At 37.2% G+C, this 26,286-nt stretch overlaps 1 protein-coding gene across 6 annotated transcripts in view; it reads right to left on the bottom strand.

Annotated features, from left to right (window-relative positions):
- Positions 1–26,286, bottom strand: part of TANC2 (tetratricopeptide repeat, ankyrin repeat and coiled-coil containing 2) — a 365,204-nt gene that overhangs the window by 160,359 nt on the left and 178,559 nt on the right. For 3 of the 6 annotated variants that reach the window (XM_061392283.1, XM_061392284.1, XM_061392287.1), the window contains exon 5: positions 17,601–17,711. The exons of the other annotated variants lie outside the window; for them this stretch is intronic. In XM_061392283.1, coding sequence (XP_061248267.1) covers positions 17,601–17,711 — 111 coding nt within the window. The remainder of the gene's footprint in view (positions 1–17,600; positions 17,712–26,286) is intronic. 6 annotated transcript variants of the gene reach the window in all.

Genomic DNA, 26,286 nt, shown 5'->3' with positions numbered 1-26,286 from the left:
TTCATGTATTTACTGGCCCTTCTTACATCTTCTTTTGTGATTATCTCTTCAAATTTTTTATACTTAAAAAATATTAAGATTCTTTTATTATTTGTAAGGATTCTTTATATTGGATACAAATCTGTCAGACATATGTATGCTAACATTTTCTCCTGTTATATGGCTTGCCATTTCCTGTTATCAAAAGTGTCTTAAAGAGTGAATGTTTTAAATTTAGATAAAGCCCAACTTTTAATTTTTGTTTTTTATAGCTCACATTCCTAGAAATTTTTGCCTACTCTAAGATTGCATAGATTTGCTCCTAGCTCTTACATTTAGGTCTATGGTACTATTTTTATTAAATTTTATTAAAAATTTATTGGAATATAGCTGCTTTACAACACTGTGCTAGTTTCTACTGTACAGCAAAGCGAATCAGCTATACATACACTACAGGGGGTAAAAATATCCCCTGGGTCTACAGTACTTTAAGTGAACTTATGTGCATGGTAAGAGGTTAAGGGTTGATGTTCATTTCCCTGACACCTTTACTGAAGAATAATGGAAGTCCTTTAACTTTGTTGTTCTTTTGAAAACTTGCTGTGGCCACTATGGGTCACTTGATTCCTATAAAAATTTTAAAATCATGCAAATATCTAAATTTGCAATCATGTAAACCTTATATATTTCTAAAAACACTTTTTCTTGGGGTTCCTTTAAATCAAAATAGCTATCTTAGCAATACTGAATCTTCTAACCCATAAATATGATATAGCTCTTCATTTGGATTTTTGTGTTTTATTTATAACTTTTAGTGTACACATTTTATCAAATTTATCCCAATATATTTCATGATTTTTAACATTACTGTAAATGAAATTGTGTTTAGATTTACTTTTCCAACTGTTCTTTGCTAGAATATAGAAAAACTGATTTTTATATAATGACCTTACTGTCTCCTCTTTTAAACTTACATAAGTGCATTTATATAAATGTTATTGGAAAAGTAGGCTGCAAGTATTAGTTTGTGTTTGTGTATTACTCTGCTGGTATATAAACATATCCAGTAGTCACATATGGATGTGAGAGTTGGACCATAAAGTAAGCTGAGTGCCGAAGAATTGTTGTTTTTGAACTGTGGTGTTGGAGACAACTCTTGAGAGTCCCTTGGACTACAAGGAGATCAAACCAGTCAATCCTAAAGGAAATCAGTCCTGAATATTCATCGGAAGGACTGATGCTGAACTTGAAGCTCTGATACTTTAGCCACCTGATGCGAAGAGCTGACTCATTGGAAAAGACCCTGATGCTGGGAAAGACTGAAGGTGGGGGGAGAAGGGGACGGCAGAAGATGAGATGGTTGGATGGCATCATTGATGTGATGGACACGAACTTGGGTAAGCTCTGGGAGTTGGTGATGGAACAGGGAGGCCTGGCGTGCTGCTGTCCACGGGGTCGCTAAGAGTTGGACACAACTGAGTGACTGAACTGACTGATGCAATACAGAGGTAGTTGGGGAATTCCCTGGCAGTCCAGTGGTTGAGACTCCAAGCTTTCACTACAGAGGGTCTGGGTTTGATCCCTGGTCAGGGAACTAGTCATGGCCGAGTGGTTAAGGTGATGGACTAGAAATCCAACGGGGTCTCCCTGCACAGATTCAAATCCTGCTGACTATGCATCCCTTTGTGCTCCCTAGTAGCTCAGATGGTAAAGAATCCACCTGCAATGCAGGAGAGCTGAGTTTGATTCCTGGGTTGGGAATATCCCCTGAAGGAGGGCACGGCAATCCACTTTAGTATTCTTGTCTGGAGAATCCCCATGGACAGAGGAGCCTGGTGGGCTACAGTCCATGGGGTCACAAAGAGTTGGACAAGACTGAGCTACTGAGCACAGTCATCTTCCAGTGCTTCCTACAGACTACAGACAGATAGGGAACTAAGATCCCATAAGCTTCACGGTTTGGCCAAAAAATTAAATAAATAAAATAAAGGTAGTTAAGAGTTGGGGAGGGAATCTCCACATCCACACAGAACACTGATATATCAAGGCAGCTCATGAGAGGCTTGCTTTACACCGAATTTGGGAGGAACAATGATGAGACACTCAGGAATTAGCTAGTTCTGTGATTAGGATTCTTAAACAGGAAAGTCTGTGACTATATCCTAAACTCCTCAGGCATGTCTCTAAATATATACAGGAACTTGTTTTTAAGAGTTCCTAGGGAAAACAATTTGGGGTGGAAGAGAAGATGCCATTTACAATGTTTTTTGAACTTAACACCAGGAACCTGGTTCTTACTCTAGTTGGGGATAAAAGTAAGAGGAATGGAGGTAATGTAAGATGGTAAGAAAATGACACTAATAAAAGAGCTATAAAACTAGGGGCCCTGTGAAGAACTGAAAGGGTAAGTTAATTCTAACGTAGAAGTCTGACAGAAGCTGTAACACTGGTATACCAGAAAAGCGCTTTACCTCACACAGCATAGCTTCAGGGCCATGAGATGACCAAATCAAAATCAATTAATGTGGAAAGTGATACATCACCCAGGCCTTAACAGACTCCAGAGCCACGTCAATCTCTGCCTTTGTCATTGGAGTGACAGGATGGCAGCTGCCACGTAAGTCACAAAGTGCAGATGAGAGAATGGCACAAGTGGCTGTCGAGGGGGAGGCTGAGACAAAGGCATAAACGACCGGATCAGGAAAAGAGATCCCTTGCACGGTGGAACGACAGCAGCTACGATGTTCCAGGTGAAATTCCATTTTAACTAACACAAATGCTATGTTGTTGTTCTCAAGATGTGTAAGGAATCTAATTCTATCCATTCACTTTTTACATGCCTAATCTGAGTCTTATCAAAAAAGCATTTCTTTCGTGTGTTTATATTTATGTCCAAGCATGGAAGTCAATATATTGTGTTCTAGGTCAGAATACCATAATCATGTTATGTGGGAAAAAAGGCATGGAAATAAATGACAACCACCCAAATAAGAACAAGCACAGCTTGTTTATTTGTTTACTTATTTATTTATTCAGAGCTTGCTGTAGCAAGTGCATCAGTTACCATCACTTGGACCTGGCAGAGACTCAAAGGCAGGCAGTGGAGTGGAAAAGCTTTATAGGCAGATGAAAGGACAGGCTTCAGGTATGCCGACTGGAGGCACTCGGCACAGAGATGCTGAAGGTGGGTTAACTAGAAGTGGGCATCTTATAAGACAGGTTACGTGTGCATATTTAGCTTTCTCTCATTAGTCTTAAGTTGGAAGTGAGGGCAAATACTAGGGAAATTGTCAGTTAATAATCAAGTCCTGGTGATTTAGTTCCAGTTGTTACTGTTGTAGTTCCAGGGGTTACTGTTGGCTTCTTGGACTGGTTGCTTGAGATAGTAATCTTACTACCTACAAATCTGACTTGTAGATATAGGCTGTGTTCCTAGGCTATTTGCCGAAAGTTGGGTGTCAGCATTCTATTTTTATAGACGGTCTGGTCATTTGTATATATATCCAGTTTCTCAAAGGAATACTGTTAAGTTTACTCATGTATTTATTTTCTTTTTCCTGACCTCTGAGGATAAATGGGTCCACTTGCCAATGCAGGAGACAAGGGTTTGATCCCTTGGTCAGGAAGATCCCCTAGGGTAGGAAATGACAGCCTGCTCCAGTATTCTTGCCTGAAAAATCCCATGGACAGAGGAGCCTGGTGGGCTACAGGCAACGGGGTTGCAGAGTTGGACATGACTGAGCAACTGAGTGCACACACATGTGTCATGTCTGGCCAGCAGGATTTCCTGAAATTCTCATTCTTTGTTTTACACTAACTGATTATGTTCTCAAATTACATTTATTACAGTTCACTTACAGCTGATTGATCTCAGTTGGCTGCCATGGCTGAATTCTGATCCAGTGAAGCTTTATGCCCGTTCCCATATGCTAGTCACACTGGCAGGCAGTCTTCCTTCCATAGGAGGAGAAAGTTTTTGAATTTAAAACAAATGGGATACTATACATTAAAAAAAAAACAAAAAACTGAAAGAAATACCACTCCCCCTTTCTCAACATCATAGTGAAATTATGTTATAAGAACAGATAAGAAATCATGGTTCTGGTTTGTCAAGCATACAAAGCCCTCTGCAGTAAATTAGAAAGAGAAAAGACATTTTTTAAAAAGAATATTTGTGGGAGAGGGAGAGGGTGGGAAGATTTGGGAGAATGGCATTGAAACATGTAAAATATCATGTATGAAACGAGATGCCAGTCCAGGTTCAATGCACGATACTGGATGCTTGGGGCTAGTGCACTGGGACGACCCAGAGGGATGGTATGGGGAGGGAGGAGGGAGGAGGGTTCAGGATGGGGAACACATGTATACCTGTGGTGGATTCATTTTGATATTTGGCAAAACTAATACAATTATGTAAAGTTTAAAAATAAAATAAAAAAAAAAGTAAAAAAAAAAAAAGAATATTTGACAATACCACTATCTTAGTTGGGTATTTATTTATATATTTTAAATAAGGCAGAAACCTCTTCTTTAGCCCAATGGGACTGTCTCTGCTGTCTCTCTTTCATATTTTTTTTCTTCCCTTCTTTTTGGGCTGTGCCACTTGGCTTGTTAGATCTTAGTTCCTCGACCAGGGACTGAACCCAGGCCCTCAGTAGTAAAGGCACAAGAGTCCTAACCACTGCACCTCCAGGGAATTCCCAGAAAAGACACATTCTTAAGTAAAGAGAAAACTATGTAATTTACACATATTTATAGCACACTAAATTTTTTCATTTTGCCTTCCTCTGACTTTTTAGGTTCATTTCATTCATTCAATACACACTGAATGAACATCTACTATGTATTAGTCACTACACTAATGCACTGTGGACACAGTGGAAGCATCAAGGAGAAAATGCACAAATTGTCCACATGAGTGTTTTTGATCATTTTAGTGTTCTATTTTTTTTCCTGTTTGGATATTTGAGAAGAAACGACTTAGGAAAATTGTTACTCAAAAACTTGCATTAGAAAAATGCTGTGGTGATTCACTTACAGCTTAATTCTTTCTTCTCTCTTAGCCACAAAGCATATCATCCTGGGTCATTATAAAAAAATGTTACTTGGTTAGGGAACAGATAAGGCATTTGCTATACTAGAGAATTCATCATGTAGAATAAATTTTAACTAAGAAAACAAACATCATTTCTCTGGTAAGGTACCAGAAAATAGTATCCATATTTTATGCCCTTGACTATAATTGAAGTTTTACTTGTACACAAATGAGTTCTATCCAGAGCTCTTTCATTTTTTTTAAGACTTAGAAAAATTATTTATACAAAATAAATAATACCTTTGCATTTTAAGGGTAGCCTTCTGTTCTACAGTACCAAAGATGACTTATGTGGATTAATAGAAGACTGAATCTTTAATATATGCACTAGGCATTTTATGGTAGATACAAAAAATGCATTACACAGCTTTTGATACCCAATGTTTTAATGAAACATTATCAGCAGATAAGACCATTCCTTTTAAAATTGGTTTGCAACAGAGCCAAGAAATAGAAGCCAGACTGTAGGAAACTTGGGTCTCATGATCCTCTTCAAACATTAAAAGAAATTCTCCAATCTTTTGCTTGATGACTCCTATCTCCTATTTAATTTTTTTTCTGCCAGCAATATAAACAGCTTCATCCACTCAGAATTATAATTTAACTATTATGGCTATTGTAGAGGGTAAGATAAAAGCTGAAAACAATAATGTTGAACTTAACTTGATGATCTATGAACTACACTTGGGATTTGTTACTGGATGAAGCAGACATTTTCCTCCCCAGTTTAATGGTAGCAGGTCAAATAACAGCAGATTGAGATCAGGGGCAGAAAAGCGAGTTTTTCAACAATTCAGTATCATGGGTAATATCATAACCACAGTATGCAAAACTTGTTGAAATTTTGATGTAAAGTACTAATTTCCAAGTACAAATAAGAAACAACTTGCTCAAAATGAACTAACCCTAAAAGTTCATTTGAAAGAGAATTTCTTTGTATTTAATCAACTGGCTAATAATATCATTTCAATTTCTTAGTAGACCTCTACCAGAATTTATGGAGACTGGTTTGTCCAAAGAGGTAGTGTTCTAAGACTGTTTTATTAGTGTACAGTCTGTTCCCATGTAGCTTCATGGGGAGCACAGAACAGAAAAACAAAAACGCTTCTTTCACATACTTTTAGATGTATGTACAATCTAAAAATATAAATGCTAGAATTTCTTTCCCCAAAGGAAATAATGGTGGGAGACACTTTTCAGTAATTGGAGACCTTTCAGCTGATAACAATTAATAAAAACTGGGTAAAATACATTTTAAAAATATTTTAAAAACATTAAAGACCCAACAAGGAGGTGATGAGTATCATTATAACAACAGGGAGAAGATGGAAATCCGAAATGGAGATCTTGCCCAGCACAGAGGGCCACTTTAGCAAGGGGGCATTTGTTAACAGGTAAGAAATAACTGAGCAGCTGAACTGTGCATTTAGCTGTCTCACAAGGTCAAGGGAACAAAACTGGAGTCTAGGATCTGCCAGGAATGGGAACTCTAGTAAAACACCCCATACCTGAGGCCCTTAGGAGCTACATGCTAGGGGTAAAGATGAGCCAGAAGTAAAATAGTTTTTGCAGTCCTGATTTGTGTCATTTCACTAGCCTAGAAAACTTTCAACGCAGAACTTGGACTGAACTGCTCACAGGTGGCAAAAGAAATGAAAACCCTCTCTGGAAAAAAAAAATCATTTCTATACATATGTTCAAATATTAAATCCAGCACCCAAAAATAATTAGGTGTATGAAAAGGCAAGAGAATTAGCAGAATAATACGCAAAAGAAATCATGGTAAAGGTCACAGGATTAGAGTAGTGTAGGCAATCTTTTCAGCTTATTCTTAATATAATACTGCAAAAATGTAGCAGAAAAGAGCTAGAGTCTGTGAGATGAGTGGTGGAGATGGAGGAAGTTGAGCACACAGAAAGAGTAACGAAATTAAGAGTCACATTTGATGATCACTGTGTTGGAGAGGGTGACTATTTCCCTAACACCACTAGAGGTTACTGGTTGAGGAAATTCTCCTTTAGTTTTTTTCTTTTTAAAGTAATATGAGATTTCAATTGTTCAATCATGCATAATACTTTCTTCTGGTAGAGCTAAACCATAGTAGCTAATTACAAACCATATGCTAAATGGTAGCACATGTAAAGCTACTGAAGGATCTAAATCAAGAACTCTTGACCTGAGATCCTCTGATACACACTCTCCTGGAAGTCTATAAATCTCCTGAAATTGCATGTTTTAATAGGGAGGGAGTAAGGGAAATTTTCATTCTTTCATCATCCATTTCTCTGTGTGTGTGTGCTCAGCTGCATCTGACTCTTTGCGACCCCATGGACTGCAGTCCATCAGGCTCCTCTGTCCATGGAATTATCCAGGCGAGAATACTGGAGTGGACTGCCATTTCCAGGGGACCTTCCCAACCCAGGGATCGAACCCGAGTCTCCTGCTCGGCAGGCAGATTCTTTACCACTGAGCCACCTGGTTTGCCACCTCCTAGAAAATGTGACCACTCCCTGTAACCCAAAGCAGAGGTTGCAAACTCAAATGCTTTCAGGATATAAGCAATTTTAATACATCTGGTATGGCTAGCAGTAATGGCAGTAGGAATGATAAAGAGCATGATGAGTTGCAGAATATACAGCCAGCCTGAAAGCACTCTATTTCTTTTCAATGTGATTGCTAAACAGTTTCTGAATACCTTCTCTAGAAAAATTTGTCTGTTTTAAAATTAAATGTAAGTCAGAGGCTAAGATAGTGGTTTAGTATGTTTTCCACAGTTGTAGGTGAGAATCACCTCTCAATACGGAGGGTCTAGAGGGCAGAAAGGTGGGGAAGAAAGGTCCCTGGAGGTGGATGAGAAAACGAGATCCACATCAGGCTATCAATGACACAAGTTACTGTTGATCCTCAACTGAGGGGAAAAAAGTGCCTTAGTTGGGACAGGTGCAGAGAAATCTAAGGAACTTATAATCACAGGACTCCATGTCTTAGAAGCAGAAGTGTTTGAATTTCTATTTACCCTTCCTTTCACCTACTTCCTTCCTAATGACTGCCTTCTTTAAATTAACTCTAGGGCATCTCTCCATTTGCAGTATTTAGATACCTAGCTTTAGGGTACAGAATAGGAGTTAGCAGTAATGTAACTTCCTTGGAAAATTCTACTCATGGATTCTTATTCATTTTGGTTTGCTTAGACTGGTTTTCAGAAAAAACTGTTAACAGATGGCAAACAGACCAAAAGTTTAATTTTTTCAAAACTCAGACAATATGCAAAATTTTGTATGTGGGTACAATTTTTGAGATTCCATGAATTTCCTCAATAAACCATATCCATAAAAACCATGTTATACACAATGAACTTACACAATATTACATGTAAATTATATCTCAATAAAGCCGGATAAGGAAAAAATGCTGCCTAAGAAGTAAATTTATCTACTAATAATCCTATACTCTTTTTACTAATAACTTACAGACATACAGAAACAAATGGGGGGAAAATCCTCTGAACACACACACACACATATGGTGTTTCTCCCTTGTGCTATTTGGGGATAAAATTTTTATAAGATTAGGGACTTTCTGCATCTTAAAAAATTCATTAGTTTGGCACTTAGCTTAGAGAAGAGGCTTTTAAATGCTTATAATCTTCCATTACAACATCCCACTATTCTGATTCTCTCCCACTGGAAGCGAGGATCACTGTAGAGACAGGACACACAGAGGCAGAGAGCACTCACTGTTGGCAACTCTTACACTAGAGTCTCCTTGCCTACATAATTGCCTCCAGTGCATGAGAAATACTATGCACACATCTATGTATGATGGTGACTATCTGGCTGAAATGAAAAGCAGTATTAAAAGAACCTTAAATGTTTCATAAAAATCTGTAAGACTGTTCATCACTGACTGCTCCTTTGGGTTTTAAACTGAGGTTTCCAATGACTGTTTTGAATAGACATATGTGTGAGATACAAAATATGGCAAAAATGTGTTACTTGTGTACTACAAATATTTCCATATTATTCCCCTATTGACCTGGATTTCCTTACCCGTCATACAATTTATTTTAATGTGGAAAGTAAAGCAATTGTATACTCATTACAGTAGGAAAATTATTATCTTCAGAAGTCACCTTTGTCTACATGGCAAATGTATTCTCTGTTGGCTTCCAAATCTGAAATTTATTCTAGAACCTGCACATTAAAATAATGTGATGAAGTTACTCAGACTTAAAGAGAAAAACACCATTTTAGGAAGAATTACTTCACTGAGATTAGTAACAGTAACAGTAGAGATTAGGCAAGAGGAAAGACCTACAGACAGTTACTAGAAGAACAGCAAGGGAATTCTGAATATAAAAGGGAGGGATACTAGGAATGCTATGGAGACAAGGATGAGAAGGATTTGTGCTTCCAGAATACAGAATGAAGTGGAGTGAAAGTTGCTCAGTCGTGTCCTATTCTCTGTGACCCCATGGACTGTACCCTGCCAGGCTCCTCTGTCCGTGGAATTATCCAGGCCAGAATACTGGAGTGGGTAGTGGTTCCCTTCTCCAGGGGATCTTCCCAACCCAAGGATCGAACCCAGGTCTTCCACATTGTAGGCAGATTCTTTACCATCTGAGCCACTGGGGAAGCAGAATACAGAATAGTATGTATCAATATACAGAAAAAGCCAGGAGAATTCATTGCTTCATTTTAAACAACTATCTTTAAAATTTCAATGGACTCCCATGAAAGTGAGATGGACATGGTGACTTGCATCTAATGAAGAAAATACAACAAAAAGTGATACAAGGCCACTTTTGAGACTAAATTATAAAAAACTGTCTCTCTCATCTTGCTTGTTCTCAGGAAGCAAGCTGCCATGGGTGAGATCATCTGTGGATAAGCACCCATGGCAAGGAATTGAGGGCAGCCTCTGGTAAAAGCCGCAAAGAACTGAGGCCCTCTGTTCCAACAGCCCAGAGGAACCGAATCCTTCAACAAACATAAGCATAATAAACTTGAAAGAGGAGCCTTCTCCATTGAGCCCTGAGATGACTACAGCCTAGGCTGTCATTTTTTTTTTTTTTTAACTAATTTTATTTTTTTGGATGATCCTGGCAGCTTGTGGGATCTTAGTTCCCCAGCTGGGGATTGAACCTGGACCCTTGGCAGTGAAACCATGAAATCCTAACCACTGGACTGCCAGGGAATTCCCTAAATTTAAATGTTATAACAAACAACTTCTAAACAAGGAAAAACAGAGAAAGAGGACTCCAAGTGATTTAGAGATAAAGGATGGCAGTGGTGACATCAAATACAGAATTCCTAAAATCTCTAATTTCTTGAGTATCAAAACACAAGTCAAGAATATCTTTCTGTCTCTTCTTTGTTCCCACTGAATTTTTCATGAATACTGGGCTGCAGGAACATATATATATTGCGTAGGGAAAGAAGAACATAAAGCTGCATTTTTTTTCAGAAATAAATTTATAATAACATATATATATGTGAGAGATGTTATTCATCATAATAACTGGTGCTCCAGACATTGTGCTAATAAGTACCTTATATCTTAATTAATCATCACAAACACCCTATGGAGTACATGATATTACTCTCTGTCCTTTACAGATGAAGAACCAGAAAATTAGGAAGACTAAATAATAAAAGTTATACAACTAGTAAGTGGCATGGTTAGACTTAGCCAAGTTTATATGATCCCAGGGCTATTTATCACTATGAAAAACTGCCTTCATTTAAAAAAAAAAAACCAAAAAACGAAAACCCACAAAGCTTAGAATCTATGCATAGACTGCTTATGAAAACAGGCCAGTGACAGCAGGTTACAGGTGCAATTTTATCCTCTTTGTGAAGTGCTCTCATAAAAAGGATAGTGATACTCTTACCCACAGCACTCTTTTCAGTATTTATTTATTTACTTGGCTGCACTGGATCTTGGTTGTGACACACAGGCCTCTGTCTAGTTGGGCACATGCTTAGTTGCCTCACAGCAGGTGGAATCTAAATTCCCCAACCAGGAACTGAACCCACGTTCCCTGTATTGGGAGGCAGATTCTTAACCACTGGACCATCAGGAAAGTTCCACACATACCATTCATAGAGGGAAAGCAGTAAAGGCTGTGGAACACTTTAACTGTAGCTAAGATTTATTAAAACTAACTCTGGACCACATGATTGTCATTATTTTATATATTTTAATTATTACATCTTCACAGCATTCCTATGATACAGGTAATATTATAATCCCCATTTTGCAGATAAGGAAATTAATCAGTCTTACAGTTAAGTAATATGCCCAAGGTCACACCAGCACAAAGTGGTAGACTCAGTGTCTGAACATGGGCAGCCTGGCTCTCGGGTCTGCAGGCTATAAACTAGTGCATTTCACTGCCTCAAAAACCCAAAGTTAAGACAGATTTAAGAGTTAATACAAAAACTTCCATTTGGATATCTAACTGAATTACAGATCTAAGCACCATACTTACAGGCCAAGTCTTTATAATTTGTGATGCAAAACACCTTGAGAAGAGGCCAGTTAGAAGACAGTTAATGGGGGAGGGAAGGACTGGGAGTTAGGGGTTAGCAGATGTAAACCAGTATACAGAGGATGGATAAGCAACAAGGTCCTACTACAGCAGAGGGAACTACGTATTCAATAGCCTGGGAGAAGCCATAATGGACAAGAATATTAAAAAAGAAGGTCTACATGTGTATAACTGAGGCACTGTGCTGTATAGCAGAGGTTAGTGCACATTGTCAATTCACTATATTTTGATTGAAAAAGATGGTTAATGTCTTAAATAATGATAAAATGTAAATCAAGAAAAAAACTAAAAATGTTCAAAGTGAAAAGTTCTATTCAATAAAGCACCTGTCCACTGGAAGAACTTTCTAACATGCTAAGAACTTATTAGTTGATACAGGAGTATGCAGATGGAAAGCTGTTCATTCTCTTATTCTAGCTCTTTGGTGTGCTTATGTGCATAATCCGTTTTCAGGCAGTCTCTCTCATGCTTGAAATACGCTGAGATCATTCCTGTTTATCCCTCTGCTTCCTCTCTCTAGTTGTTATGTGGACTTTCACTGGTTAGGGCGGCACTGCAGTGCATTTCTACCTTCATCTGATTTATAAGTTTGTCCACTACCCAACATTTAGGTGGGGTTTTTGTTGTTGTTGTTCTAACAGTTGTACCATTAACAACATTCATTCCATTTCAACCTTTATAACAGCATTTCTTTTCTCCTTCTTTTTGGGGGCGGGTAGTGGGGAAAGACGTGTTACAGATTGCTCTGAGAAGCTGTTATATTAATAGAAAGAAGTATATATGTGCATGTAGAACAGTGTTTGTATATAATTTTAAGGGGTTTAGAAACCCTTCACTCCAAAACTCACCAATTTAACTCTGGTTAAAAATCTTGCAGTATATCTGTGTTTTCAACACAGTAGACATAAGAAATACAAATACAACATAATAGAAGCTGTGAATTACAAGAAAAAGGCTCCTGGTACCCATAAACCAATCAAAAACCACAGAGGGTTTTATCTCTAAAGAATAAAATTCACAGCAAAGAAGAATGCCAAACCATTTGGAATAAAGGTAACATCTGATAATGTTTTCAGAAAAAAAAACAAACAACAGAAGATGAGAAAACAGATCATCCTTTTCTTCTAAGTAGAATGACCATGACTACACAGGAGTTGGGAAAAGAGGAATCAAGGAACTACTCACTTTATGTGAACTATTTCATCATGTACAGTGGCTTGTACTTGTGCTATAAAGTACACAATGCTGTTAATAAATCCAAATAAAAAGTCTTTTATGAATCAAAAACTATATAAACATGAATATGCACCTTCAAGTAAGAAAGTATCATAAAACTCTCTTCCATTCTTGAGTTTCAAATACATCCTAATTTTGCTGTCACCTTAAATAACATTGTCCTTTGAAGGACAGTGCCATTTTTAAAGAGATTCAAAAGGATCTATTACAAAAAGATTAATCTCAAATTCCTCTCAAAGTATCTTCTATGGATAAAAGCCTGTCTATTTTCAGAACTCTGGTCTGGACTTTGGCTCTTAACCTTGCACATGTATCAAAAGTCCTATGAAACTGTCAACTTGGCCTGCCATCTGTATCAAGGTTCATTTCGACACCTGAAATTATGTGTTGTTATAATGTGCAACATAAAAAGCTTGAAAAAACTAAGAAGGAATGTTGCTATCCTTTAGTAGCATCTGATTACTGAAAAACCTCAATACAAATTCCCTGCAGAAATTTTAGAAAAGAAAAGTATAATGATGATGATGAACAACAGGAAGGGTAATACATTTCTTATTTATTTCACCTGAGCTGAGCATTTGTCATATACATTATTTTACTTAATCTTAACAACTCTATAAGATTTATTGTTAAAAAAAAAAAGAGCTGTTTTTAATCACAATCCTACAAGGAATTTAAGACTATGAATGTTACATGTTATCACACAGCTAGTAGGTGACAGAGTCAGGAATTAAATGTAGAGTTAATTTCAGAACCCGAGCTCTCTGAAACACATACTGCCCAATAAAGAAAAGAAAAATCACCTGTAATCCCACCGGCCAGCCACAATCACTGCTAACATAAGATAATGTTCTTATCTCAGGAATGCTACTGTCTCCTCTGACAACAAACAGAATCCCAATTCTCTCCCTCTTTAGGCAACCAAGGTTAGTTTGGTGTATTCTTCTAGACATTTCCCCCTTTGAATGTGTATTCATGTATCTATGCAAATATATACTTAATTTGTTAAATTATCAAGTAACATCAATGTTATACGTAACGTTGCTGTGATAGGAAACTGAGGCACGAAGAAATTACACAACATGTTCAAGATCACAAAACTACTAAGGAGAAAACTGTAATTGAAACACAGGCAGACACATTCTAACTAAAAATGACCCTAAACCTTTACATCTTATATTTCCTGTTTAAAAACACTTTAAGATGTTGTGATATACACTCAGGATCATCACTATAGTAATAACAAAATTGGCTAACATTTATAAGCATTTACTATAAAACAAGCATTCTGCTAAGTGCTCTGTATTTATTAATCTGATTTAAGATTACCATTTCCATTTTTACAGATGAGGAAACTGAAGCTTAGACAAGTTAAGTGACTTGCCTAAAATCACACAGCTAATAACCAATGCTTGTAGGCAGAAAAGTTAGAGGCTAGGATGAGTGCGTTCTCTCATTTAGGCAATTGTTTTACTGAAATCACTGATATCAGTTGGTTACCCTAAAAAGAGAATACAGCCTTGTCTCATACTTAAAAACTGAATTTTCTACTTTTTAATTTAAGGGCCAAGCAAGGGATGCTTACAGAATTTTACACAGTAATAGAGTTAGGGGTACTGTATTTCTGGACTACACTGTGTCCACTTCAAGAGTTCAACAATAAATCCTGCTTATACCCTCACACAAATCACTTAAATTCTCTAGGTCCTAATTGCCTCAATGTAAGACGATTATCAAACACAATTCGCTTGACCTCCCCGACTCTGGAAGTTCAGTTATGTAACATCATTGATCATCTCTGTGGTTTCAGTTGCGGAACCAAAACATACTGTTTACTCATACTGTTCCTCACATTTTCTGTATACAACAAATCTGATTTGAGGGACGGTAAAACTTAAGTATTCTAGAATCTAATGCTATATAGACTGAATCCCTGTTTATTAGACAAATAATCTGGATCAACACCTATACCCCACTGTAGCTTTCCCCAGTCCCTGTAGACCAAACATCAACAACTCGCTCTGATTTGATCCACAATTTCCTTTTCCTTGCAGGACAACACTGAAAACTCGTTACAGGCACACAGATACCATGGACCAAAAGACAAACCAAGGAAAATACACGTCCATCTCTCAGAAACAAAAGCTTTCTTCTTCCCATCTAAAATACAGACACCAAAATGTTGAGGTCCGGATAATAAAGAAACAACATCACCAATTACTCCTCAGACGTCAACAGCAGAATGAGCATGATGGGTGCAGCTGGCAGCCACCCTGTAACCCAGCTGGTTCTCATAGTGTGGCACCTCATCCAGCAGCTTCAGCACTAGCTGAGAGTTTGTTAAAGAAGCAAATTCTCAACCTACCCAGGCTTAGTGAATCCGAAATTCTGGGGCTGGGTCCCACAATCTGCCTTTGAAGAAATCCTCCAGGCAAGTCTTGCTGCTGTTGTCGTTTAGTTTCTAAGTCATGTCAGACTCTTAGCAACCCCATGGACTGTAGCCCACCAGACTCCTCTGTCCATAAGATTTTCCAGGCAAGAATACTGGAATGGGTTGCCATTTCCTCCTCCGGGGGATCTTCCCAACCCAGGGATTGAACCTGCACCTCCTGCATTGGCAGGCGGATTCTTTACCACTGAGCCACCAGAGAAGCATGCTAAAATGTGAGAACCAGGGCTCATTTAACCTTTAGCTTATGCTTGTTGCCTCTGTGACATATACTCTTTCTCCAAATTTGCATGTGATAATAAATAAAGGAAGATATCAGATCACTAGTTTTAACTGCATTATGTATGAGTATATCATAAAATATTAATATGATCATTATTCTGTTAGTATATCCTATGTAAGAGAAATTCAGAAAGAATGGAATATTTGTTTGCTTTATGAGTATACTAAATTTACTTGTTTATTGTTAATTTTTGGTACTATGTAGAGGATTACAGCTTCAACCCCCAGGTCACTAATCTTATCTCCGCAGAAACTTATTTTCACAGAATTTATTATAAAAGAACAAATCACTAAGACATTTCTATGCCTTAAATCTGCTTCGGATAAGAAAAGGAGAGACTGCAGAGTGTGGCAATTAACATTTTGGCAATGTGTTTTAGTTTCTTCCTGGTTTTCTGAAAATGTTAATTGAGGTTTAGTTTGCTTCAATTCCAATTCAGTGAAGATTCATGTTTGTGGAAAATATACATAAGTAATAACATGGACAAGGTTTTTCATAATGATTCAGCACTGGCATTCTAAATAACAGCAGCTCCCTTGCTTCTTGACAGTAACAATCACTAGATTAGATTAAAGATGTCAGATAGGCAATCAGGAAGTGAAAAATTAGTCCCCCCACACTAAATCTGATTTGCAAATCTGAAAAAGAAAAGACCTCTCTTCTCTTCCAAACCTCAATGCAGGAATAGAGAATTAGTGCATTTAATTATTTTACTTTATTATACCAAAATCTGCATGAAGAAATGCAGAGTATAATATTCCAATGTCCAAGAAACATGATAATACCTCAAAACAGGAATTCTTTTAACAATGTGCTACTGTGTCATTTTAGGATGCTACTTTGTTCCTTTTAGATATAGAAAAACTAGTTTCTAATACCTACCTGTGATTGATTTAAAAATGAAAGTCATTTACAACAGTAGATGAAGACCAAGGTTCTGCAACTTGAAAGCGAAATCCCTATGGTCTTTCAATATTCAAAGCTGGTTCATAAAATCAAATGTCTCTGATTAGGTTTGCCTCAAGTTTTTTGCCTCCTGTCTTTTTTTAAAAATTACATGTCTCACCTGGCTTCAGAGGTATACTAGCCTGACATTTCAGATTACAGCTACTGATATCTTACCTAGAATTAGAAATCACCTTATTCTGCTAATCTCTAGTATGGTAAATGTGTAGTAGTGGTATCCACTGTGGTTTAACATTGATTTTAATGAGCAGGAATAAACAAAAGACCTAAAACCAAGTCTTCTAAAGTTCTTTACTGAAGCTCTGATCTGTATACTCAACTAGGGCTGTGAACATTTCTAACATAGCTCTATAGACTCACTGTAGCGTAAGTGTAAAGGATGTTGCCAAGCAACTCATCTAAGTTTGGAAGAATCTAAGCATTGATAATGAGTCTGTGTCAGCTTGGCTCCCACACAAGAAGGGTTTTAGTGAACTCCCACATGTGCTTACAGGCCATTCATGAGAAGAGGTATTTCTAACAGTCAGTGTCCAGGAGTCCAAATCAGGAAACTGTAACTTTTTTTCCTAATTCAAGTATAATGTTTCCAACATCACAACTATTTTCTATAACTGTTCAGAAAACCAATAGGGATTAAGGCAAAAAAAAAAAAAAAAAAGATCATATGCAAAGGACTAGGGTTGAATCGACATTTTTATTCACACTTGAACACTGCTGAGTGGACATGGCCAAAGCAAAATTTCTTCAAGTATTTCAGGTCACACAAATCAGGGTCACACACCCTGAGAATGTATCTACCAAATTATTTTGATTCTTTTGAAAATTATCCTTGAAGCTGTTTTCAATATCTACATAATTATATCAATAATCAAAAAGGATGTTCAGTAGAAACTGCTCTAATAAGGAAAATACACAGTCAGTTGCACAAGAGATAACAGCTGTGATTTTATGAATAATATACATGCAAAACACTGCTCTGTTGGATGGGCCTAATCCAAACCTCCCTCTTTCAAAGCAGATACTTTGCATGCACGCTTACCAGGGCAGTATGCATCCACGTCCAGTTTCTGAGCTGAAGTGAGGGTTGGTGAGCCAAGCTCGGATTCTGGAATTCGTGGGCTCTCAACAAACTTTGCCTTCCTCAGAGGGGCTAAGGACAAAAAAAGAGACAGAGAGAGAGGGAGAGGGAAAAAAAAAAAAAACGAGAGAGAGAGAGGAAAACAGAAAGAAAGGAAGAAAAAGGAAAGAGAAACAGGGAAAGAGAAAGGAAAGAGAAACATAGAGGGGTCATGAGTAAGGGGAACAGCAGGCAACAGATGGAAGCACTTAAATGAACGACACACTCTGTCAGACTCAGATCAGGTTACCCTATTTTTTTTTTTTTTTTGTGCCAGGAAAAAATTTAACTGCATTCTTCATAGAGGAGATGGGTCTTGTTAAAAAGTCACTGCAAACTGGAAAAGCTAAAATCTAATCATCTATTACCTTTAGCTATTTTCTCTTTCCTTATAAAGCAAAGAGCTTTCTGATTTTGTCTTCCTTTGCTGTTAAATACAGGTATTAACTGACTGAAGTATCAGACTAAGCTTTAAAATTTTGTTTATAATAAATGTAACCAAAACTTTTCTTTATCCAGAAATAACTATCAATACAATACTGGGTTGTGATAACTACCTTAAGTAGGATTAACCTATTTAGCTTAACAAGGAAATCAATTACCTAACTGCTCAGCTATTAGGTAAGAAGTCAAACCTGCTAGTGGACTAAGATATTAACTAGGCCATGAGAGTTTGCAACTGGTTGCTAAAGATAAAGAGATGTGATTTGCTTACAAATATAATTATGAGGTCTATGGAACAGCAATATTCCATGCCATGGAATTCACTCAATCTTATAAGGAATGAATGAATGAAAAAAGCATAATTCATGAATTGAAAGTTTTCATAGTAAAAGCTAGTGTACATTTTATTTAATGACTTTTAGGCAAAAATGTTAAGGAACATTATTGATATACATTTAAATAGTTAAATATATTAAAAGTTAAAATTCTGAAGACTGCTTTGGTACTTTTAAACTGAATTCTATTAAACAAACTGTAATAGGATGAATGTGCTTAGTATAATACTGGTGGCAAAAGTACCAGCCGAATCTGAAATTGATTTGTATGCATTATATACACTATAACTATAGGTGTTCCAGACACGTGAGTGCTTAAGATCACATTTCTTTTATCAAAAGTTTCGGCACGTTCTTCAAAATCCTCATCCATTACTGATTCACAGGGGGATTCTAAGTTATTCCTAAAAGACCTTGTAAAAAGTAATGCAAAACTTTGTCATCACCATGACCAGAATTCTACTCTATTTTCTTTGGAGGTCAAAAATACAGTCTTTAAAAAATAGAAAGTATTTTTGATACTCAAAACCTACAGTCAACTAAATCACACTTAAATCTTAGGGTATGTATGTATATTTTAAGTGTATGTTAAAATAAAGTCTACTGTCTCCATGGCAACCAAGACTGAGGGTGCTAACAGAATGGTTCTCTGCCAAAAGCAAGCTTTGGAACAGCAGAATTCTCACCTCTGTTAACTGTAAAACTTGAGCCTATTTTTAAAAAATCACTATCACAAATGAAGATCTCAAGTGACTTATATGCATATCTGCAGGCTACTTTATCTGCAGCCAACATTAGAACCTCTTTCATTGCAATCTCACCAATTCAAAAATAATAAAACATTTTACTTATCCAAAATTGCTTTGTATAGGAGAAATTATTAATAGTTTAATTCTTAAATCTCTTAAGTCCTTTCCTAGAATTTTATTATTTTATCATGGCAGTAGAATAATTCTTTTACCTGCTGAGTTCTGACAAAGACAGCCCTGGTCCCTGCTCAAGGGACTCTATACATCTAAAAATTTTAATAACAGTTTTTATAATGAAATTTGGGGCTAGTAGACAGACAGAAATCAGCAACTGAGGGTAGATATGTAAGAAAGAAATTGAAGGATGGCAGGAGAAGTTGAGGGAGGTAGGAAGAATGTTTAAGAATTATGAGATGAAGTCAAGGGGGAAAATCAAGATCCTAGAGATATGGACAATTCAATACCATGTAGACTTCTCTATTTTCTCAGGGAGTTCCAATTGTTACCTTTTTAGTTCACAGTGGACATTTAATTCTGCTTTTCTACCTTCATCTCTGTCATCTATGGGACACTGTACATGTCTAATAATGAATTTATGTTATTTTATAAGGTAGATTATAATGTTGCTCTCTTTCAAATTATAAAGAACTAGTGTTGTCTTAAGTCAAACACACACAGAAGATACAATCACAAGCATGACAGATTGTCCAAGATGCTTAACACTAGTTGGTGGAGAACATAATCGGTCAACATGAAAGATGGGACACAGCAGTTTGGAAGCCTAGAATGCTAATACATTTTGCTGTAAAATAAATGGTATATAAGATGAATCAGATGGGTAGAAGAACTCTGTGTCAAAGGGTTTACCAAACAGTTTTTTTAAAGCGGTTGAAGTAAGATGAGTAGGGGACTCTAATGAAGAAGAAAATGGTACCTTACTCCATTCTTGCCTGGGAAATTCCATGGACAGAGGAGCCTGGCAGGCTACAGTCCACTGAGTTGCAAAGCAGTCGGATACAACTTCGCAACTAAACAACAAAGGGGACTCTAAAACCAAACCAAGTATTTTATTGTGATATAAGAGATAACAGGAAACCAATGATCTGAAATCTGAACCAATACTGGGTATATGATTCCTATGCTGTACGAGACTTGAGTTTGGGTATACGGCTGAGTTGAGATGCATACTGTATGCAGAGGATGCATACTGATTAGACTATGATGAAGTCACTCAGTCATGTCAGACTCTATGTGACCCCATGGACTGTAGCCTGCCAGGCTTCATCCGTGGGATTTTCCAGGCAAGATACTGGAGTAGGCTGCCATTTCCTTCTCCAGGGGATCTTCCCGACACAGGGATCAAACCCGGATCTCCCGCGTTGCAGGCAAACTCTTTACTGTCTGAGCCACCAGGGAATCCTATTAGAGTATGGGCTTAGTCATTTGAAAGATTGAGGTTGTAGCTCTAGTACTCACAGGTAATAAGAAACTGGGCAAGTTAGCCTTACTAGGCCCAGAGCAAAAAGTCTATGATTACAGAAAACAAAGTAAGCACATGGTTTCAAGACAGAGAATGGAGAGGCAGCTTAACATGGTATAAGATCTTGTTGGAAAACCCAACAGAACTTTTTGGTCAATTTAACAGAATAGTAGGGAAGGACTGGATAACAGAGGAATGAACGATCTGAGCCCTGAAACTAGAAAGCCTAAGTTAGATCCCATCTCTTTGACCTTTTCCTAGCTGTGAGAACTTTTCTGTGCCTGTTTCCTCATCAGTTACTTGGGATTAATAACAGTAGCTACAGCATGGGACAGTTGCAAGGATTACATGAATTAACTCAAATAAAATGGTTAGAAAAGTGCCAGCACAGAATATCCTTTACAAATGCTAGCTGTTTTTATCACTGTTTCTGCTGCTATCGTCATCATCATCACCATTACAGATACAGCATGCTTTGGAAAGTCTGAACTGTCTGTGACAGAGGGGTAAAACAAAGATGTCTAAGATGCCATGGGGGAATGATAAGAACAGTGATATTACCAATTAAATTTTTAAAACTGAGAAGGAAATAATGTTGAAGAAAACATGCTATAACTTAGAAGGTGGTAGAAAACCCAAGTCAAAATGGTCTAAGTTAGACAAAGAGAAATATGTGGGTACAGAAAGTTAAACAGTATGATTTAGACCACTAGTTCTCAAACTGTGGTGTCTGGACCAGCAGTAAAGCATCATCTGCGAATTTGTTAGAAATGCAAATGATCAGACCCCATGTCAAACCAGCTGAGGACCAGAAACTTGAGACAGTATAGGCTCATCAATCTGTGCTTAGCAAACCCTCCAAGTGATTCGAAAGCACACTAAACTTTGTGGACACTGGATTAGAGAGATCTATAAATACCTCATGAAAATGGATCATTAAAAGACCTCATCTAACAAAAAAAGTTGAAACAAAATAGAAATCAAGGCCTCATCTCTGAAAGTATTCATATCTATGGGTAAAAGTTAGGATTTCTTCTCAATCACTCTTTTAGCACTACAACTCTTGTGTTATGGGTTTATTTATTTTTTAAACCAATCCCAGTTATAAAGTATCCATCATTCAGAGCCTGTTTTGAAGAGAGACCAATGTGTCTGTACTTGTTAATTTTTACCAAGATCACTGAGGGGTAGAGGACAGGGGATTAAGAGCAATCAGATAGATCATAAAGAAATGTTAATGGTGAAAAAGAAAATCCATCTACGGAGGTTCCTCTGTAAACTGAGATGCTGAAGATGATGCTGAAGCACACCTTGCTCAACAACTATGAATGAAATTCGCTCAGCTGTGTCTGACTCTTTGTGACCCCATGGACTATACAGTCCATGGAACTCTCCAGGCTTGAATACTGGAGTGGATAGCTGTTCCCTTCTCCAGGGGATCTTCCCAACCCAGGGATTAAAACCAGGTCTCCCACGTTGCAGGTGGATTTTTTTTTATCAGCTGAGCCACCAGGGAAGCCCCAAGCAACTATAAAGACATTAAAATATAAATTTTAATTACTACTTAAGTATTTGTCTTCATTAAATGTTTCACAGCAAAGGGGAACTTCTATGGAGAAACTGGCATAGACTCAGATATTCATGGGAGAATGGTATGGAGCCAGATCAAACAAAAGCAAGGACGAGGAAAATGAGAACTGAAGGATAAATATAAAGACGAGTAGAACATAAAGTACCAAGAAAGTACTTTCACAAAGTTGGTTTTGAGATTAAATGCATACTTAGTAAGGAGTACGTCAAGGCTATATATCGTCACACTGCTTATTTAACTTATATGCAGAGTACATCATGAGAAATGCTGGGCTGGAAGAAGCACAAGCTGGAATCAAGACTGCAGGGAGAAATATCAATAACCTCAGATGTGCAGATGACACCACCCTTATAAAGTGAAGAGGAACTAAAAAGCCTCTTGATGAAAGTGAAAGAGTTGGCTTAAAGTTCAACATTCAGGAAACAAAGGTCATGGCATCTGGTCCCATCACTTCATGGGAAATAGATGGGGAAACAGTGGACAATGTGTCAGACTTTATGTTGTTGGGCTCCAAAATCACTGCAGATGGTGACTGCAGCCATGAAATTAAAAGACGCTTGCTCCTTGGAAGGAAAGTTATGACTAACCTAGATAGCATATTCAAAAGCAGAGACATTACTTTGCCAACAACGGTCTGTCTAGTCAAGGCTATGGTTTTTCCTGTGGTCATGTATGGATGTGAGAGTTGGACTATAAAGAAAGCTGAGCGCCGAAGAATTGATGCTTTTGAACTGTGGTGTTGGAGAAGACTCTTGAGAGTCCCTTGGACTGCAAGGAGATCCAACCAGTCCATTCTAAAGGAAATCAGTCCTGGGTGTTCATTGGAAAGACTGATGCTAAAGCTGAAACTCCAATACTTTGGCCACCTGATGTGAAGACTTGACTCATTGGAAAAGACCCTGATGCTGGGAGGGATTGGGGGCAGGAGGAGAAGGGGACAGAGAATGAGATGGCTGGATGGCATCACCGACTCGATGGACATGAGTTTGGGTAAACTCTGGGAGTTGGTGTGGGAGGCCTGGTGTGCTACGATTCATGGGGTCGCAAAGAGTCAGACATGACTGAGGGACTGAACTGAACTGAACTAGTAAGGTTAATCTAAAGACAAATTCACTGTCAAATGTGAAAGGAGAATAAAAAGGTTTTAGTTACAGGCAAGAGAAAGAAGTACAGGCGTCCAAGTTAGAAAGAAAGAAGCAAAGTTATCTTTGTTCGCAGATGACAAAATCATAAATATAGAAAATCCTAAAGATTCCACCAATAAATGAACTCAGCAAAGTTGTACGACACAAAATCAACATACAAAAATTCTCTAACAGTGAACAATCTGGAAAGGAAATTAAGAAAACAATTCAATTTAAAATAGCAACAAAAAATACCTACAAGTAAATTTAATAAAGGAAGCTAAAGACCTGAAACTCTGAAACTACAAAATGTTGCTGAAAGAAAATAAAGAAGACACAAATAAATGGAAAGAAAATCCTTGCTCATGAATTGTAAAACTTAACACTGTTAAGATGGCAATACTACCCAAAATGATCCACAGATTCAATGCAATCCTTATCAAAATCCCAGAGGTTTTTTTGCATAGATAAGAAAAGTCATCCTAAAATTCATATGGATCAAGTGGACAAGTTTTTCAACATACGGTGTTGGGAAAACTGGATATGTGTATGCAGAACAATGAAGGTGGAACCTTATCTTATACCAAATACAAAAATTAACTCAGAATGGATCAAAGACCTAAATGCAAGTTAAAGTTATATAATTCTTAGAAGAAAACTTAGGAGGAAAGTTTTGAACAATTTAACTGTTAAGGAAGTAGAGAGAGAGAGTGGAAATTTTATTTGGAAAGAAAAATCTGTATTTTAAAAAGTTTTTAACAGAGCTTTCATAGGCAAACTCTTATAACATTCATAATATTTTAGTTCCTAAACATTTACTAGAAAAATAAACCTTTGAGTAACAATGGATTTCCTAGAGTGAGGGTGGGAAGCAAGGGTAGAAGGAGAGAGATGGTTTGTGATACTCTTTATTTCCTCCTTCTTAACCCCCAATCTAATGGTGGTTTAAAACTGGAAAATCGTGAGAATAGTATTTATCCAATATCCTGATCAACCTCTTCTCGTAACTGTGCTTAAATGGTGACACAAACCACACCCTGAATAAAGGAAGAATGCCATGGAACTTTTGTTAGTTATGCAACAAAAAACAAATGACTCCCCTAAAACAGAGGGATCAAAAACAAGTTTAAAAAAATTGAGAGAGAAAACCAATAGAATCTGACAATTTGACACGGGCTAGATATAAGTGAAAAGCAGATGAAAAGAAAGAACTGTAATTCATATAGTTTCCTGTTTTTTAGCAAGAAGAAAGTATCTATTCATAGAAAATAAAAAACATATAAAAGAAATGAACACCCTCAGATGCAACCCAGAAAGAGGAAATTAAAATGTGACATGACAGTCTTTATCAAATAATGGCTAGTCCACTGTAGAAAGAGCTTCTGACACATGATAATGAAAAATAAAACTTTACTGCTCCAACCAATTACAAAATTAACATTAAGCTGGCAAAGTACCTTTCTGGTTCCCTTTTCATCTATAAAGTATAAAAAATGAAGTATATGTTTTATATATTTCTCTTTTCCTTGCTTCTTCCCCAAATACCATGTATTACTGTCTTTAGTCTCCCCATTCTCCTCACTCTAAACTACAAACAAAAATGCTTGCATGTTGTTTTACACCCATACTATTCTGTGAAGTATCAAATAATCAGAACACATTTATTTCAAATCTGAATAGATACATTAATGTTATCAGAAACACAACATAATATTTATTTCTGACAACAGACTATTTGAAATCTGATCTCTTTGAAACCTGTATGAATGTAAGTATATGAAATGTGTGCAGTGTGGCAAAGTGAAGTCAACTGTGTTTACCAATACAAAAATATCAGTGTGTGGCCACTAGTTATCCATGATGGACTCTCATACGAACATTCCCTATCTCCACTGATCATAGTGAACAGTTTTAAAAAGAAGAAATTCAGAATTTATTTGAGGAAAAAGCAATATTATGTAGTTTTATAATTTCCAAGACTAATAGCAACCGTATCTACTATCTAAAAAAATTGAAAGGTAGCTGATCAGCATCAACTTATAGCAATATGGTCCCAATAAAAAGGAGGAGCTCACCTGAACATAACACAAAGAATACAGCAGCTATCCAAGTACAGAGAAAACACTCAATCAGTCTGTTGAAAATTTAGGGATTTGAATACCAAAGTAAGGTCTTTTAAAGAAAGTATCTATCACCTAAAGACTTCAATACTAACTTCCTAATAATGAAAACTAAACAAAAAACTCTAAACAAGTAAAACCTAAATAACTAAAATGAATAATTTTAAATAAATAATTCAATAAAGTACAGAACAACTATTTACGAACAGTAACACAGGCAACTGCTACAGAGAAGTGACAAAAAATGCAATTTGAGATGGTATATTAGATACTCAGTTCAGTCAGTTCAATCGCTCAGTCATGTCCGACTCTTCACAATCCCATGGACTGCAGCATGCCACGCTTCCCTGTCCATCACCAACTCCCGGAGCTTACTCAAACTCATGTCCATCGAGTCACTGATGCCATCCAACCATCTCATCCTCTGTCGGCTCCTTCTCCTCCCATGTTCAATCTTTCCCAGCATCAGGGTCTTTTCTAATAAGTCAGCTCATCGCATGAGGTGGCCAAAGTATTGGAGTTTCAGCTTCAGCATCAGTCCTTCCAATGAACACCCAGGACTGATCTCCTTTAGGATGGACTGGTTGGATCTCCTTGCAGTCCAAGGGACTCTCAAGAGTTTTCTCCAATACCACAGTTCAAAAGCATCAATTCTTTGGCACTCATCTTTCTTTATAGTCCAACTTTCACATCCATACATGACCACTGGAAAAACCATAGCTTTGACTAGATGCACCTTTGTTGGCAAAGTAATGTTTCTGTTAT

The sequence above is a fragment of the Bos javanicus genome, chromosome 19, assembly GCF_032452875.1.
Source record: "Bos javanicus breed banteng chromosome 19, ARS-OSU_banteng_1.0, whole genome shotgun sequence".
NCBI lineage: Eukaryota > Metazoa > Chordata > Mammalia > Artiodactyla > Bovidae > Bos > Bos javanicus.
Note: the sequence above shows the minus strand (reverse complement) of the source record. Positions and strands in the feature narration are given on the sequence as shown.